The 19,018-nt window shown below is 43.1% G+C and overlaps 1 protein-coding gene across 3 annotated transcripts in view; it reads left to right on the top strand.

The window, feature by feature from the left end:
- Positions 1-16,516, top strand: part of POC1B (POC1 centriolar protein B) — a 61,019-nt gene extending 44,503 nt beyond the window's left edge. For all 3 annotated transcript variants that reach the window (XM_069955729.1, XM_069955734.1, XM_069955725.1), the window contains 2 exons: positions 15,130-15,312; positions 16,165-16,516. In XM_069955729.1, the coding sequence (XP_069811830.1) occupies positions 15,130-15,312; positions 16,165-16,269 (288 nt within the window). In that variant the 3' untranslated portion in view covers positions 16,270-16,516. The remainder of the gene's footprint in view (positions 1-15,129; positions 15,313-16,164) is intronic.
- Positions 16,517-19,018: the final 2,502 nt, after the last annotated feature.

Genomic DNA, 19,018 nt, shown 5'->3' with positions numbered 1-19,018 from the left:
GATCTTTACAAGCGTCGTCATAGTTTTGCTTCTAGTAACACCAAGTATTAACCTAGAAAGCAAAATAATAGGGATAGAGGAAGTGCCGCCTTATCATTATGGGCCCCCTGGGCAGAGCTGTTCAGCTGCCCCCGATGACCAACCATTCCCCCCCCCCCCCAGACCTTCCAACCCCTCCCGTCTTCCCAGCCACATCCGAATCTGAAGCAATCTGGTGTGTGGGTCCATCGGCCGGATTTGTGAAGCGCAGTGCAGTGGCAGGGGTATGGGAGACCGCTTTTGCATTGCGTTCTGCGCCCCCATTCTCACAAGAGAGAATGATATTGACAGACCGAGAAGTGAATTGCTCAGCTCTCCTTTTGTCACAGTCCATGTTTTACAGTCAGTTCACAGTGCAGAGAGTCATGGGCCCCCTAAGTTGCCAGGGTTTTCTCCAGCCCTCTAGCCAATGCTGAGTTAAGGCCCTATTACACCAAGCCATTATCGGCCAATAATCGCTTGGTGTAATAGCTGGTGTTAAAAAGCAATAATCAGCCAACATGCACAATGTCGGCCGATCCTTGTCTTTTTAACATGTTGAAAAACAAAACTTTAACTTTCATAGTCTGTTAGCCATCGCCCCGCAGCAGACGCTATCTCCTATGAGTTCTCCAGACGATATAAAAATCGTCTGGGGAGCCCCCTTTCCTCATCGCATCTACTTCTCACCTATTCCGCCGTGCAGGCTGGCTTCATGTTCAGCAGAAGTGGCCTGGACTACGCTACCTTCTTCTCCCGGCAGCGTAGTCCAGGCCACTTCCAGGTGAGCGTGTGAAGCCGGCCTGCACAGGGGAATAGGTGAGTAGTCAGATGTGATGACAGGAGCGCACACAATGCGCTCCTGTGATCTCTGCTGCTGGGGGTGGGTGGGCTCTGGCTAAGGGATCCGTGCCACGATCCTCCTCCGGATCGCAGCACGCATTGTGTGAATGCAGCCTAGGGGTATGTGGCGGATGCACACATCTCTTCCCGAGTCTTAGGGCCCTATTCCACCGGACAATTATTGTTCAGATTATCGTTAAATCGTTCGAATCTAAACGATAATCGTTCGGTTGAAATGCAGTTAACGATTAACGAATGAGAAATCGTTGATCGCTTTATAAGACCTGGACCTATTTTTATCGTTGCTCGTTCGCAAAACGTTCGCAAATCGTTCGCATTGAATAAGACATCGTTCGGTCGTTCGCAATAGATACGAACGCAATAGCAAATAAATAGCGAAGAAAAAACTATCGCAATTACAATCACAAGTAACGATTATCGTTCCATGGAAATGAGTGACCATTTTCAGGTCTTTCGCAATAGCGGTCGTTTGAGATAGTTAATCATTAACGGTTATGCAAATGATAATCGTCCGGTGGAATAGGGCCCTTAGGGTGCGTTCACACCTACAGGATCTGCAGCAGATTTGATGCTGTGTTCAGTTATTTAAATGAAATCTGCTGCAGAAAATCAGCTGCAGATCCTGTAGGTGTGAACGCACCATTAGACTCCATTCTGTGCATGGGCAGATTCTGTCGTCTATCCAAAGAATGAACGTGTTCATATTTTGGATGGGCGACGGAATCCGCTTGTGCACAGAATAGAGTCTATGACACAGCCGGAGAAGCGCACACCTGCCGCAGTCCGCAAGCGGGCGCGAGTGCCAGTTTCCGCAACGGATTCTATGACTCTTTTGTGAAGTGTGCACATACCCTTAAATTGTAAGGCTAGCTCTGAGCTACAGTGGGGAGTATAAGTATTTGATACACTGCTGATTTTGCAAGTTTTCTCACCTAAATTTTTTCATTGCTACACTTCAACTGTGAGAGACAGGTATAAAAATCTCTATTATGGGGTAGGGTGGGCTTTGTCCTGATCCCCTGTGTGATAGGTTCCCTATAAGTGCGTCATAGCCAAGTGCAGCAGGCTATCATAACAATGCAGGCACATGTAAGCTTTAGCAAAACATGGTGGGTTAAAGTTCATAGTAAAATTTATGTGGGGTCAGAGGGTACCAGGTGGTCCTAGGCCCCTTGCTTGGACTTGTACCCCAATATTTCCCTTACAATGGCTCATACAGTTTTATTTATGGATGTGTATATGCACATTAAACCTAGATAAGGTAAGCTTGTCACTTTTTCACCCAATGACATGACACGTATATTTAGATGAGTAACTTTGTCTGGCATATTAGGATGTGACATATTTGTTTAGCATCATGTCAGTGCGTGCATAGTAGGTGAATGTTCTAGGTGTTATGCTGTGACAGGTAGATTTCCAGGAAGTATTCATGCTTGTTATACTTAGTGCTTAAAGCAACTCTGTACCCACAATCTGACCGCTTTGGATAGCTGCTTTTAATCTAAGATCTGTCCTGGGGTCTGTTCGACAGGTGATGCAGTTATTGTCCTAAAAAAAAAAAACTTTGAAACTCGTTGTTAATTATGCTATGCTTTTTTTTTTTTTAAAGCATAGCTCAATGATTTCTAGTAGATGCTTACCAACAAATACATAGTGCTTGGTGCCAAATATGCATAAGCGTGTTGACGTTACCCATAAATATGCTGCATGGCCAATACAATAGGCAGTATTTTTTGCACCAACCAAATGTGCACCTTCTCTGGCGTAAGACCCTGCACCCCTCATAGACAGGCAATGGGGTGAGCAAGGCAGGTAAGAGGTGTTTCCCCCTTTGCCTAATTTATCATGATGAGGTGTAAATCATGGCAGAAATCTATGTTTGCTTTGAAGCTGGTATAGATCTCTGCGCCTGCCATGCAGTCTCTGCCTCGTGAGCCTTTTAGTAAATCCAGCATGGGGCCAGGGGTTTATGTAAGACCTGCTACAGGTACGCCACTGTTGATAAATAACAACTTCCACTGTTATGGAATGACTTTCTACACGATTTATGAAGTTAGCCACCGATTTTGGGATAAAAGGGCTTTGCTAGCTATCTGTTCCAGCTCATCTCAAATGTTTTTGATAATACTGGGGTGAGAGATCTGCACTGGGGTAGAGTCATGGTGGATCAGAAAAGGACTGTCAAACTGTCATCCCAGTTGTCAAAAAAAGCTTGGTGTGTTGAGGCATTACTGTCACCCTCTTACTCTAGGAGTGATTCTCTGCATTTTTACAAGTTTAGATGCTGCACATTTGATATATACCTGTATTACACTTGTCTGCTTCTTCTTTCTGCAGTAAAATTGCTTTATTTCATCGGTTGCCATTGTCACCTAGACAGGGATTCATAACAGTTGGGCCCTCTCATGATTCATCACTCCACAGAATATGTTTCCACTGCCTAGGAGTCTAATCTTGGCATGCTTTACACCACTCCATCCATACTTTGGTATTGTGCTAGGTGATGTATAGCTGATGTAGAGTTATATGTAGCGCCCGAAGTGCACAGAATTCTTCCATTGATGCCCATCAATGGGAGGAGAATTTAGTGCATTGGGGGTGCTAGACCCGCCTTCGGTGTACTAAACATGCTCATCTACATATAACGAAACCCAGCCAAAACTACAGAACAGGGCGGCAGATCTCCAGATGAAGGGCACTGCCGTAATCAGTGCAACAACGCTGATGGGTGAAGTGTGTGTATGTGTATATAGATAAACAAATAAGCAACAGTGTTTGAGCAGTCCTGGTCTTACAGTAGATTGCTGCCAGATTTTTCCATAATAATAATTAAAATGTTAAAGCTTAATTAAAAGTGGTAATGCTGATAGCTTCGGAGGCTACGTAGACTCCTATAACAGTTATCTTGTTTAGTATACATATTGTTAATACATCATAGTGCTATTTCCATGACATTTTCTAGCTCGGGCACTGTAGGCACTGACCAGTTTCCATAGCTTTCCCGCTCTAATTGTACAGGTCACGTTGTTATTTTTAGCACTTACTGTGTGCTTCAGTGTTTTTGTAATTTATGTAAGTGTTGGAGTGTTATCCTTCCTGAGCTGTTAAATTTAGACTTGGCTGTCTGCTAGGGAATTTCTCACCTTTGGAAATCTACAGCCTTACAATTGCTTCAGTCAGCTCACGCTACCTTACTTCATACTAGTAAACCATGGCGTTACATTTTTTTTTTTTTTTAATTGCAGCAAACTTTTTTTTTTTGTACACTTTTAGAATGTTTTTTTTTTTAATGAAGCCGTATTTCTGTATGCCGAGAATGATCGGAGATTTTATTTTCATACAGTCCTGGAAATGGTCATATTGTTTAAAGTGCATGAAAACTAGGATCAGACTTAAATTGGATCTAGAACCAATATCTTGTTTATAACCACACATAATAAGGAAATGCTTTGTTAACTTGCTTGGGCTCCTTTTAATTTTAATTGACACTTCTGCAAAAGGTTGTGAAAGCCAGGTTAAAGTATTGTCGCCCCTGGGAGGATTATGTATGTATGTATGTATGTGTGAAGGATGGTGGCTTATTTACAGGTGGCCTAGTTGCCATACAAATATAGAAGTATAGAAGAGACTTTTGGTCACGTTACCATACACTTTCTACATAATTCCAGGAAGCTGATAATATAGGGATAAGTTTTTTTTTTGTTTTTTTTTTGTAAATCAAGGTTTATTATGGAGAATTTTACTTATATGACAGATAAGAAAAAGAACAGTACAGAGGGGGAGCGCAGTTCCCACAGTAGATGCATATAAACAGTATTAACATGTGGTAAAGTCATGTTGCGGACTCTGAGGGCAACGCTATATGCAAGGTAAAGAAAACGCCATGGTGTACATCAAAATAACATTTAGGTTATTACAATTCATTGTTGCGGTAGTGTGAGTTGTGCACTAAAATCTTACGTCGCCCCCAAATAACTAAGGCGCCAGTGGCACAACAATCTGGAGCAAACAAGAGAACACTGGGCAGAGACCCCAAGAATAGGAAGAGTAAAGAGTAAGGATACAGAAAGAATAAGAGGGGCGCAGGTGGGGGGAAGGTCCAGGAGGTCAGGTACAAAAAGGGAAGGGGAAAGAAGGGGGGGGGGGAGGGGGAACCAGAACACCATCCAGAGGAGTAGGAACCAATCGGCTGGGGCGGCCACGAAGGCATTCTAAGAGCAATTTATGTTAGGTATGCTGCAAGGCCCTGACTTTCCCTAAAAGAAGACCACGGGAGCCACAATCGCTCTACCCTGGATCCCCGGTCGTGATCCTCCGCCATCAGGGATTCCATGCGAAACAAAAAGTCAATTTTGGTCACCCACTCCGCAATGGATGGGGGGGCTGTGGATTTCCAGTGTCTGGGTATGACTGCCCTAGCGGCCGTCAAGAAGTGACGTATGGGGATAACAGTTAATCTTTAATGAGATGACCCACTTTAATTCTTTACTACAATGAATCCCCTCCCTGTGGGATCAGTTTATATGGGCTATAGATGAATATGGAGAAGGGGGGGGAGTGACTGGAGAGACACTGCTGAAAGTTATATTAACCCCTTAGTGACCGCCGATACGGCTTTTTACGGTGGTCACTAATGGGACTTATTCTGCTGCCCTCAGCTTTTTACGGCGATGGCAGAGTATAAGGCTGCGGGGCCGGGACGGCCCCCACCCCATCCCCCCAGCTACCGGAGGTTGCTGAGGGGTTGGGGCAGTGTGTGGGGTCCGTCCCGCCCCCCCCCCCCCTTACCGACGATCGCCGCTATTAACTTTATAGCGGCGGCCGTCGGTAAAGGGGATTACCGGTGCCGCCGCCGCCTTTCATCTCCCCCCGCCGTGAATCCACAGCGGGGGGAGATGAAATAAGTGTATATCAGACCCCCCTAGTGCCCCGATAACTAACCCCCCTCCCCCGGCGGCCATCATTTCCAAGATGGCTGCCGCCATCCCTGCGAACAATGTTTGTTCGCAGGGATGGAAAAGTTTAAATGAATGAAAGCCCCATGCTCTCCGCCACCGGAGGTAGCGGAGAGCATGGGGCAGTCATCAGGGACCCCCCTGTGGGGTCCCGGTACAAGCGATCAGCGGTATATACTATATACCGCTGATCGCTTGTACCATGTGCCGCCGGCACTTTTTATCCCCTGTCACCATAAATGATTGGTGACAGGGGATAACAAGTGATGTCCCCCCCACCCCCCCTGTCACCCCCCCTGTCACCCCCGTCCCCCAGTCACCCCCCTCTTCCCCATATACTCACCTGATCCTGGAGCTCCGTCCTCCTCGACGTCCTGGCTGGTTATGAAGTGCGTATGCGCTTCACAACCAGCCAACTCTGGAAAATTTAAAGCGACAAAATATCACAGTAATCATAGTAATACAGTGAAAATGAATGTGTAAAGTACAAAAAGTGACAAACATACAAAAAAATAAAACACACACTTTTTTATTATAGTAATAATTGCAGTTTACTCCAAATTACCCCTAACCCTTCCCCAGATTACCCGTAACCACCGCACGTTGCCCGTAACCACCGCACGTTGCCCGTAACCACTGCACATTGCCCGTAACCACCGCACGTTGCCCGTAACCACCGCACATTGCCCGTAACCATCCCAAATTGCCAGTGACCCCCTCCAGATTGCCCGTAACCACCCCAAATTACATGTACCCACCCCAGATTACCTATAAGCACTTCAGTTTAGCAGTAACAATCCCAGATTGTCTGTAACCCTTCCAGGTTGCACATAACCCCCCCAGGTTTCCCGTAATCACGCCAGATTACATGTAACCCCCCAGATTGCACGTAACCACCGCACGTTGCCTCTGACCACCGCACGTTGCCTCTGACCACCGCACGTTGCCTCTGACCACGCCACGTTGCCTCTGACCACGCCACGTTGCCTCTGACCACGCCACGTTGCCTCTGACCACGCCACGCTGCCTCTGACCACGCCACGTTGCCTCTGACCACGCCACGTTGCCTCTGACCACGCCACGTTGCCTCTGACCACGCCACGTTGCCTCTGACCACGCCACGTTGCCAATGACCCCCTCCAGATTGCGGTGCCCATGCCAGATTACAGGTATCCACCCCAGATTGCCTATAAGAACTTCAGTTTATCCGTAACCACCCCACGTTGCCCGTATCCACCCCAGATTATCTGTAAACACTGCAGGTTGCCCGTAACCTACCCACGTTGCCCGTAACCACCCCAGATTGTCTGTAAGCACAGCAGGTTGCCCGTAACCAGCCCACGTTGCCTGTAACCACCCCACGTTGCCTCTGACCACCTCACGTCGCCTCTGACCACCGCAGGTTGCCTCTGACCACCGCAGGTTGCCTCTGACCACCGCAGGTTGCCTCTGACCACCGCAGGTTTCCTCCGACAACCGCAGGTTGCCTCTGACCACTGCATGTTGCCTCTGACCACCCCAAATTGCCAATGACCCTCTCCAGATTGCGGTAACCATGCCAGATTACAGGTACCCACCCGAGATTACCTATAAGCACTTCAGTTTATCCGTAACCACCCCACATTGCCCGTAACCACCCTACGTTGCCCGTAACCACCCCAGATTGTCTGTAAGCACTGCAGGTTGCCCGTAACCACCCCAGGTTGCCGTAACCACAGCAGGTTGCCCGTGACCACCCCATGTTGTCCGTAACCACCCCAGATTACCTGTAACTACCTCAGGTTGCCCATAACCACCCCAGGTTGCCCGTAACCACCCCACATTACCTGTAATCTCATTTTTTTTCTAATTTTATTTTAGTAACTGCGCTATTCTAATAACCATTACTAGCTGCAGTTTTGCTCCAGCAAATTGGCGCTCCTTCCCTTCTGAGCCCTCCTGTGTGCCCATACAGTGGTTTATGCCCACATATGGGGTACCGTTTTACTCAGGAGAACCTGAGTTACAGATTTTGGGGTACGTTTTCTCTCCTGTTCCTCGTCAAATTGAGAAATTTCAAACTAAACCAACATATTATTGGAAAAATTTGAGTTTTTCATTTTTACTGTCTACTTTTGAATACTTTCCTCTAATACCTGTGGGGTAAAAATGGTCACCACACCCCAAAATGATTTCTCTGAGGGGTGTACTTTCCAAAATGGAGTGACTTATTGGGAGATTTTACTCTGTTGGCACTACAGGGGCGCTGCAAACGGACCTGGCGCTCAGAAACTTCTTCAGCAAAATCTGCATTGAAAAAGCTAATTGGCGCTCCTTCCCTTCTGAGCCTCGCTGTGTGCCCATACAGTGGTTTATGCCCACATATGAGGTACCTTTTCACTCAGGAGAACCTGCCTTACAAATTTTGGGGTACTTTTTTTTCTCTTGTTCCTCATAAAATTGAGAAATGTCAAACTAAAAGAACATAATATTGGAAAAAATTTAGTTTTTCATTTTTACTGTCTAATTTTGAATACTTTCCTCTAATACCTATGGGGTCAAAATGCTTACCACACCCCAAAATGAATTCTTTGAGGGGTGCACTTTCCAAAATGGGGTGACTTATGGCGAGATTTTACTTTGATGGCACTACAGGGGCGCTGCAAACGCACCTGGCACTCAGAAACGTCTTCAGCAAAATCTGCATTGAAAAAGCTAATTGGCGCTCCTTCCCTTCTGAGCCCTCCTGTGTGCCCATACAGTGGTTTACGCCCACATACGGGGTACCATTGTACTCAGGAGAACCTGCGTTACAAATTTTGGGGTACTTTTTTTCTCTTGTTCCTTTTGAAAATGAGAAACTTTAATCTAAACGTATATATTATTGGAAAATTTTAATTTTCCATTTTTTTTACTGCCTAATTGTGAATACTTTCCTCCAGCCCCTGTAGGGTTAAAATGCTCATTATACCCCTAGATTAATTCTTTAAGGTGTGTAGTTTCCAAAATGGGGTTACTTATGGGGGTTTTCAGGATACCAGACTTCTAAATCCATTTAAAAAAAGAACTGGTCCCTAACAAAATCAGTTTCACGAAAATGTGATAATTTGCTGATGAATTTCTAAGCCCCGTAACACCCTAAAAAAGTAAAATATGTTTACCAAATTATGCCAGAATAAAGAAGACATATTGGTAATGTGACTTAGTAACTAATTTATGTGCTACGACTTTCTTTTTTTAGAAGCAGAGAATTTCAAAGTTCATAAAATGCAAATTTTTAAAAATTTTCATGATATTTTGATGTTTTTCACAAAAAACACATAAAGTAGTGACCAAATTTTGCCACTAATATAAAGTGCCATATGTGACGAAAAAACAATCTCGGAATCGCTAGCATACGTTAAAGCATCACTGAGCTATAAGAGCATAAAGTGAGACAGGTCAGATTTTGAAAAATTAGCCTGGTCATTAAGGCCCAAACTAGCTGCAGCACGAAGGGGTTAAAGCGTAACTGTCATGTTTTTTTTTTTATTGCAGAAATCAGTAGTATAAGCGATTTTAAGAAACTCTGTAATAGGTTTCATCAGCCAAAAAACCTCCTTCTGTACTCAAGAAGCAATCTCCCAGCCTTCTTAACTTCTTAACTGTGCATTATCAGGCAAACACGTCTTCATTACAGAGAAGCCAGTGAAGACGGGCTCTGCTCTCTCCATTGTAAGCCTATGAAGGGGGGAGGGGCCGAGGGAGATGAGGGAGCAGGAAGAGGTGACATAAAGGTCAGCTGTTTGTAGACTCTCTGGGCACCTAATACGCTGGATTGAGGTGTCAGAAAGGTCAGTGCTTATCTATGAACTTACTGAGAGAAGATTGCAGGGTGTTGTGCTTTGCAGGACTGCTCCGTGCTCAGTCACTCCTAACAGCCCCTCCCCTCTCCATAGCCACATAATGGAGACAGAAATCCTGCTTCATTTGATGTGAGGGGGGAGGCTGGGAGATTGCTTTTTCAGTACAGAAGGAAACTCTTTTAGTACATAAAACCTATTACAGAGTTTCTTAAAATCGCTTGTACTGTTGATATTTAATGTTTTCAGAAAAATGACCCTGAAATGACAGTTACGCTTTAAGAATATTTGCTCCTCGGTGCTGGATTGCCGCTTACACTACTAAGTAATGTTCTTTAATGTCCTCTATGCTGATTCTGAGCCAAATCTATAGTCACATAGTAAAGAGAAATACCCTCCTTTGCTCTCCTGTGTTTGTGGAGTGTATGGGAGCCATAAAAAAAATAGGCTCTACCCACTAACTTTTGGGAAACTGAAAACTAGGGATGGAAGCTCCAGACGTAATAAAACTGGTGGAAATGCCATATACAAGATATATAATTGCCAAAAATACTGATGCCCATGTACATACAAGTACCTAAAATGTACACTTTAAACTGAAAAGTATTAGTATTTCAAATGGTTTCTGTTATCTTTACCTACAAAGAAAACCACTAGCACTGCCAAGGTATATAACACACTAAAGAATCTGAACTGAAATTTTAATAATGTCTCTTTAGTGAATAGAGAAATGTAGCAGAGAAACGGATGCAAAGAGGCCATTAGTTTATTATCTGTTAACAGCGTAAGGTGGAAATTTTTCAGTAGTTCTTTGTTGTCAAGCTAATACACATTGAAGTACTCTTATGACTATGCAGTCAAGGTATTTTATTCTTAGGAAAGGAAGTACAACCAGCCCTTTGTTATCTCTGTGGTAGAACTAACAAATACTAAGAGGATGTGGTCAGGGATGACACTGTTGCACATCCAGGATGTGGTGTACTCTGTTATGTAGCAAATGCAAAGTGTTCTTCCCATGTTCACTTGTAAATTTGTTACTATAGCATCTGACCATCCTTCACACACATGTATATTTTAGATTTATGTTAGACTTCTGAAACAATTAGTAGCCAAGTGCTTATTGAGGTGAAATAACCTGCCTATACACTTGACTTGACTATGCTGTTTGCCTTCGAAAGCAGTCTACTAAAGCAAATTCTGTATTATTGAGGGTACAGGTACTCTATAAATCATTAAGGGTCCTATTACATGGGCCGATAGGGCCCGATGAATACTGTAAATGAGCGCCAATGTGTTAAATCAGCGCTCATTTATTGGGACTATTACACGACCTGATAATTGTTTAGCAAGGGCTGCACATACATTGTTACCAATGTCCTTGCACCCCTTGTTTAAACAGTAGACCTTACCTATCCACACTCCAGGACTCCTCCTGCGGTTTGCTTCTTTCTGGGTCCCGTACACTGCAGCTTCAGAGCGGCCTGTCATTCAGAAGCAGACTGCAGAAGGAGCCCTGGAGCATGGATAGGTAATGTCTGTTTGCAGAATCGTCAGCCGCGTATTGCTATTACATGTAGCCATGCACAGTTGGCGGCTGATAATATTAGGTTGGGGCCTAAAGCAACCATCAGTTGATCGTTTCATCAGCTCATCGTTTTCTCTATTACATTGAGCGATAATCGGATAAATTGGGCTGATTATCGCTCCGTGTAATAGGGCCCTAAGTCTAGTAATATAAAATGAGATTGTCTTGACATTGTAAATATAGATAAAGTAAGAGAATACAAGAAGTTCTGCAATTTTGCAGTATAGTTGCTGCACACATTTCTTTTAAGCCAAAACCTAGACTGGGCCTAAAGGGGAAACCGTTTTTTCTTTACCATACAAGTCAAGTTAATTGGGACATCCTTGGAACAAAAATATTTAAATATTTCATATAGCCATCTATTCTCTATACTGGACGGATTTATTACAGTAATTACAGCAATAGCAGTTTTATGATACAGTGAAACCTTGGATTACGAGCATAATTTGTTCTGGGACCGTGCTTGTAATCCAAATCACTTGTATAGCAAAGCAATAACAAGTAATTGAAATACAGAAAATTTGTTCCACAACCCAAAAATTAGATAGGTAAGGTGTTCTGTATTGATAAAGTGCTTTTACCAGCTGGTACGAGTGGCAGCTGTCTTGAGCAGCTATCGGTGAAGGGCGATGCAGACGGGCAGCGGAGGAGAGCCGGAGTCTGATCACTGGCAGAGTTCAGGTAGCAGTGGGTTAGAATGACAGCGTACAGTATCAGGATGGGGAAATAGGGGGGCTTGTATTAAGAAATCTTTCTTTTACAGAGTTGCAATTTTTGAATATTGTTAGCTTGTCCTGAAAAACGCTCTCAAACCTAATTACTTGTATACCAAGGTTTCACTGGTGGCACTATGCATTACATGGATGGTGGATTTAGTTCAATGAGTGCTGTATTATTCTGCATTTCTCCTGCAGCCATTGAAAAAAAAGGGCTTTGTTGTTCTGCTTTAGAGCATTTATCAGACTAATTCATATGTCAAAATGTTCTTGTGCTTCTCACATGTTCTTGAGTCATTTCTTGCCTTACTGCTAGCTACTCGTATGAAAGAGTGGGTGTTTTGGAATTAAGAAGATTAGAATGGGGGGGGGGAGCTGAGGAGGGAATTGGGCAGCACTTTCATTCAGGTGAGTGACTGAAGAATGCCTGTCATAGATTAGGTGTAAAAGGTAAAATAAACAGCGAGTAGCACCTCCACACAAAATGTAATAACTGTATAGGTGCATGCTGCCATGGCTGCAATACTAACATGTACAGTACTACAATATGTGCATGCATTTTTTATTATTTAAACATTTATATGTCTTTACCTACTTTCATTTGTACATTATGAACTCTACCCACAGATGTGCCACCTTCAAAATCGTCCGGTGGAATAGGGCCCTAAGGGTCCTATTAGATCGGCTGATAATGGCCTGATCAATAATGTAAATGGCCGCTGATCTGCTACATTGGCGATCATTTACTGAGCCTATTGCATAGCTCGATAATCGATTAGCAAGGGCTGCACAGACATCATTAGTGATGTCTGTGCAGCCCTTGCCCTAAGCTGTTATGCATTACCTCTGCGTGCTCTTGGTCTACAACCTTTTGCTTGCTTCCCGGTGGCTGAGTGGCCTTTCAGCTCAGAGCCTGTTTTCAAGCTGCAGCCACCAGGAAGCAAGCAGAGGGCAGAAGAAGACAGGGAGCTTGGAGAGGTAACGTATAACAGTGTGTTCAATCTTTGGCAGTCAGCGGCGCACCGCTATTACACATAGCGATGTGCAGTCAGCGGCTGATGATTTAACGTCCAGACCTAAACAGACAATCGTTGTCATCAGCTGATAGTTGCCTCCATTACATGCAGCAATAATTGGCTTATTCAGCCAGTCTGTTTGAATGGCCATTAACTTATGGGATACTAGAAGTATCTTTTGATGTTTATCTTCATGTGGAAGATAGAGACATCCTTCTATTAGCCAGAGGAGACAGCAGCTGCAATGAGCAGTTCACATTGTCGTGACTTCAGCTAATCTGTGCTTTACATGGATGGTACATTTATTTCTATGGACCCATGTAACACTGTCTCCCAGATTTATTAATCTGAGACAAAAATGTGTCTGATTTTTGTCCCAGATAGCAACCAGTTACAGCTCATTTAGAGAAACTAAATCTGAGATGTGGTTGGTTGGTTGCTATCTGTCTAAGGGCCCTTTTACACAGTAGTATAGAGGATTAGCCAGCTTACCGCAGCTGTTCACTGCCCGCTGGTGCTCCCACTCCAATGCCTGTATCAATCTGGAAAAGTAGACTTGAGTCCAGCGTGCAATGAAATAAAATCCAAACTTTATTGTAGCTCACCAAAAAAGTGCATACTGTACAACCTGCTCCCCGCAAAAGCCTTTCAAATGCTACAAGCACCCTTAATCATAACCATGATAACCAAGGCTGCTCGTAGCACTTTTCTGGTTTGATACGCCCTTTTACTCAGCCTTTAACAGCCGCAATAATAGGCGAAGAACACCAAATTTGCGAAACCATAACAAAACTCAATTACCTATTCACTTCATCACAGCAGCAGCACATTAACATTTACATAGAACAATGTGAGGCCAAGCAATGATTATTTTAATGGTCACACGAAAGGTGCGATCAGCTGATGAGCAAGAGATTTCTCACTCATCAGCTGATTGCTGCCCTATTTACACTGGCCAAATATTGACTGTGAGCTTTCATGCCTGCTGATAATCTTCCCATGTAAAATGACTTTAAAAGGGTAGTGCGGCGCTAAACAATTATTCACAAAATAACACACATTACAAAGTTATACAACTTTGTAATGTATGTTATGTATGTAAATGCCCCCTTTCCCCATGTTTCCCCCCACCCACGCTAGACCCGGAAGTGTGGTGCATTATACTCACCTCATCTCGTGACGACCCCCGTCCGCCATCTTGGGACCATGACTTAGTCTTCGGGAGGCCGGCCGAACCGCTCCATCCGTCCCTCATGCCGGCCCCTCTCTGCCGCGTCATAACTGTGCTCAGCCGCGATTGGCTGAGCACAGTTATGCTCAGCCAATCGCGGCTGAGCTGCTGATGACACGGCAGAGGGGGGCCGGCATGAGTGACGGCTGGAGCGTTCCAGCCGGCCTCCTGAAGACTACGTCATTGTCCCAGGATGGCGGACGGGGGTTGACACGAGATGCGGTCAGTATAATGCACCACACTTCCTGGTCTAGCGTGGGGGTGGGGAAACACCGGGAAGGGGGCCATTCACATACATAACATACATTACAAAGTTGTATAACTTTGTAATGTGTGTTATTTTGTGAATAATTGTTTAGCGCCGCACTACCCCTTTAAAGGGGTATTCTGCCCAAATGAACCCTTCAATATGCTGCTGCCTTCAGGGAGAACATAGCAAACAGCCTATTCTTACTGCTCTATGCTTTCCCAGTGTCATCCTACATCATAATCTGGTTTCCGGCTAACCGATCCCACACCCACTTCCGAGACAGACTAGTCTCTGAGGTGACTGGTTGCAGTGCTGTCCCAGTTTGCAATAGACTAAGCAGGCTGTCATCTCCTAAACAAATCCATCTTGGAAGTGGAGGTGAGATTGTTCAGCCAGGTCCCAACGGTGATGTAGGACACCAGTGGAGAGCGGAAAGGTAAGAATAGGCTGTTTATGATCTTCCCAAGGACAGCAGCAGCAGTTTAATTGAAGCAGGATATCCTTTTTAACAAAATTGGACACATTTTTGTCTCCGATTGATAAATCTGGGCCTTTGTTTCTCTTGCAGTGGGAAATTAGGGCTTGCTAACTAGAAAAGTTGCTTATTGGTGCATCTCGCTTAATACACTCTCTGCTATATACTTCCATTTTTGTCTATCTTTATACATCTTAGATGCACGCTCTGCATACTGAGAATTCCAGGACCAGTGACAGTGTGCCTTCTCCACAACAGCCTTCTACATCAAAGAGGAGAGGACACAAAGAAAAAATTCTGGTTGATGAGCAACCAGCCTCCCACTCTCCACTTAGAAGCACCTTGAAGCATATTGTGGATCAGCTAAGTATCTTGACTCAGGTTGGTATGTATGTTGTTCATGAGACCCTGCACTCTAATTCGGCATCTTTACTCGATTGGCATGCAGTTGCTCCTGCCACCTAAAGATTGAGTAACTATTGATATGTCCATGCTGATCAAGTTCCGTTCACAATCCCAGAATCAGAATAGGGGTTATGCATGGAACTCGCTTGGTGTCAAAACATGTCTTTGTTGTTTTTCTGGTCAAAATTGCTTTTTATCATTGGCGGACAGTGTCTTTTGGGCAGGGCTTCACTGGGTGTTTTGACCTATTCTTCCTGCCTATGTCTGCTTCATAGTTTTTCCCCGATGTAGTTTGATGTAATCGGAATGGGCCGCTCCTACTACAGTGGAGGCCGGGACTCATCATCTGTTGCGCAGATATGGTCAGGCAGTGACGTTGCTGTATCCTTATCTATGGATACGGATATTATGGCGCCGACGTAGGAAGGAAGACTGGAACACAACAGCCAGTGGAGCCTCACGCAGCTGACACTATCCACCAATGATAAAAAGCAATTTGACCAAAAAGGCAACAAAGACATGCTTTATACAAGTATATATAAACTGTACAGCATGTAAACTTCTAAGTGGTGCTGAGAACTGCACATATCAAAAGGGGGTGACAATGTCACTTTAATGGCTTGCCTCAGTAGTACACAACATGCTGTACACAATGTACTTTCTTGCCAACAATGTGCTGTTGGCCTAAAGTTTTTTGTTTTATTTTTCCAATGTAGAATTCTGTTAAATACAGAACTACTTAGATTGTAAGCCCTCGCCAGAATGTGCTGTTATAAAAGGATAAAGGGATGTTAATACCAGTTTCTAAGTAAAAACTTTGTTTTACAGACGGTTTCAATATTGGAACACCGACTGACCTTGACGGAAGATAAACTCAAGGAATGCCTTGAAAATCAGCACAGGATCTCAACACAGACTTCTGATTCAGACTGATAATCAGACATTCTGCAATAATTGTTTGTTTTAATAAATGTTATTTATTATCATTTTCTGTATATAATTATGTATTTTTTTAACTATTATATATGTGGACTTGTGAATTCTAAAAGACAATGATTTTCTCAGGTATATAATTCTGAAAGCATATTTCCACTCTCACAGCCATTATTCCATTGCATCTAGAATGCAAAATGAGGTACATTTACAAATAGTCTGTGTGTAGAAATCCTGTCTTAGGCTGGGTTCACACTACGTATATTTCAGTCACTATTGTGGTCCTCATATTGCAACCAAAACCAGGAGTGGATTAAAAACACAGAAAGGATCTGTTCACACAATGTTGAAATTGAGTGGATGGGCGCCATATAATGGTAAATAACTGCCATTATTTCAATATAACAGCCAATGTTTTAAAATAACAGCAAATATAATGGCAGCCATCCACTCAATTTCAACATTGTGTGAACAGAGCCTTTCTGTGTTTTTAATCCACTCCTGGTTTTGGTTGCAATATGAGGACCACAATACTGACTGAAATATACGTAGTGTGAACCCAGCCTCATGCTGTGAACGGTTTCACATTAGAATCAAACCTTGTGTAGTCAGATGCTACAGTCATACTCTTACTAGTCGTCTACTTCTTTCTAACATACTTTTGTAGCTTACAAGAAATTGATCTTGCCATCATATATAGTAGTCATACTGCCATCCATCTGGCCCTAGAGTGCACAGTGCTAGTTTGTAGTCTGTTACCATGGAGACACATAGATTGGCTGTGTTGTTGTGGACAAACGGGCAGGAGAAATCCCTTTGCTATATTTTCATTTTTCAGTTCAGATGCACTGGATGAAAGAAAAAGGAAGGAGCAAGTTTTCTGCCTATTCTTTTTCGGTGTATTCACACGTACAGGATCTGCAGCATATTTGATGGTGCAGATTCGATGCCATGTTCAGTTATTTTGATCAAATCTGCTGCGGATCCGCAGCATAAAATCCGCTGCAATACGGTGTGTGTGAAGCTACCCTTAAAGTTGTTATTTTGTGTATTTTTTAGGAATAATCAAATCATGTTTTTTTTTTATTCTTAAATCTGATGATATTGGAATGAGATAAATGATAATTATCCTATTGTGGAGGTAAAACACCCTTCAGCCATAAAAGATCTAGAATTTGAATCATTAACAATTCATGTTTTTACGTACAGGATATTGTTAGAAAGAAAAAAGTCTGGAGTTTCCTCTTAACAAAGCATCACAGCATGTGTTCTTTAGAAGGCTTCTAGTTGTAATCCACAATACAATTGTCATATTTCTCCCAGATAATAAGTCACATGAAGACAGCACACATCACTGCAACCGGAATATAAGAGGTGCTCATGCTTCAGTGGAATTTTGATCTCAACCTGGAATTCTGGAGTCTGTATATTTCACTGTGGAAATAGCAAGTAATGCCCAAGTTTCATGAACCAGACATATTATATAAGGCTATGTTCACACATATATTCTACTCAGTATTTTGGTTAGTATTTTTTCAACCAAAACCATGAGTGGGACTGACAGAGCAAAATTATAATAGAAAGATTTTCACAGTTTCTGTGTTCTCAAGCCACTTTTGCTTTTGGTTGAAAAAAGACTGATGGAAATACTGTGTGTGAACATAGCTTAAAAGTGAATAACTTATTGATTATGCTTTTTAACACAGTAAAAATAAGGTATGCCATGTTAATGGTGTGCACATAGCTTTCCTCACTTGAGGTTTAGCCCTTTGATAGTGGTCTTTTAGAATGGCCGTCATTGTGGGGCTGGAGATTGTACAAATAATTATCATTGTTACAAAATAACGACCGCCCTAAAAGACGGCCATCAGTCTGCCAAAAAAGACTCTGGGTACATAGGCCTTAACTATGTATTTTAACATGCTTGTACAAATTCATATGTGTTATAGGCGAGAACAGTAACTGTTTTGTTTGTCAGTGGAAACCATCAATAGGCTTATCAGGCATCTCCTCAGTGATAAGAAATAATGTGAGATATCATACAGGAAATACCCTTTTTTTTCCACTGTCCACACACATTGCGACATTTCAGATTTCAGGTTGGCACCAAGCCCTACCACAGGTCCCAAGTGTATGTCAGTAGCCAAGCATGTACATTATGCATAGCTAATTACTTTACATTCACTGGGCAGGCTGATCTCTGACCCAGCTCAATAAATGTACTTTGCCATACGGGGGGTATATAGAACTGATCACTACAGTACAGAAGCAAGAAGTACAGCGATATACAGGAGTCCTTGCTCCTGTACATACTTTTTATACCACACCTGTGCCCATAGCATTGTGCATTACAGAAACAGTAGATAAAAGGGTTATCCAGGTTTAGAAAAAGCACAGCTACTTTTTTGCCAACATGGTACTTCTGTTCTCAAGTTATGTGTAGTATTGCAATTTAGCTCCATTCATTGCAATGGAACTGAGCTTGCAAAACCAGACAGAAACTGAGGACATGAAAGTAGAAGTTCCCAAATAGCCTGGACAACCCCTTTAGGGCAATGTTTTTACTTTGCATGATTGTATGAGTACTTTGTAGTTAGAGGGTTACTTTGTCATGAATGCATCCAAAACACACATATTTTGTTATAGTAGTGTCCTAGTTGTCTAGTATGTATAGTTTTTTATATTTCATTTTTTATGTGTGGTCTAATAAAGATGTGGTCAATTTTTGTTTTTTTCTTTGTCATTTTGT

Source organism: Dendropsophus ebraccatus, chromosome 1 (genome assembly GCF_027789765.1).
Source record: "Dendropsophus ebraccatus isolate aDenEbr1 chromosome 1, aDenEbr1.pat, whole genome shotgun sequence".
In the NCBI taxonomy this organism is placed as follows: domain Eukaryota; kingdom Metazoa; phylum Chordata; class Amphibia; order Anura; family Hylidae; genus Dendropsophus; species Dendropsophus ebraccatus.
This window is presented reverse-complemented; position numbering and strand designations above follow the sequence as displayed.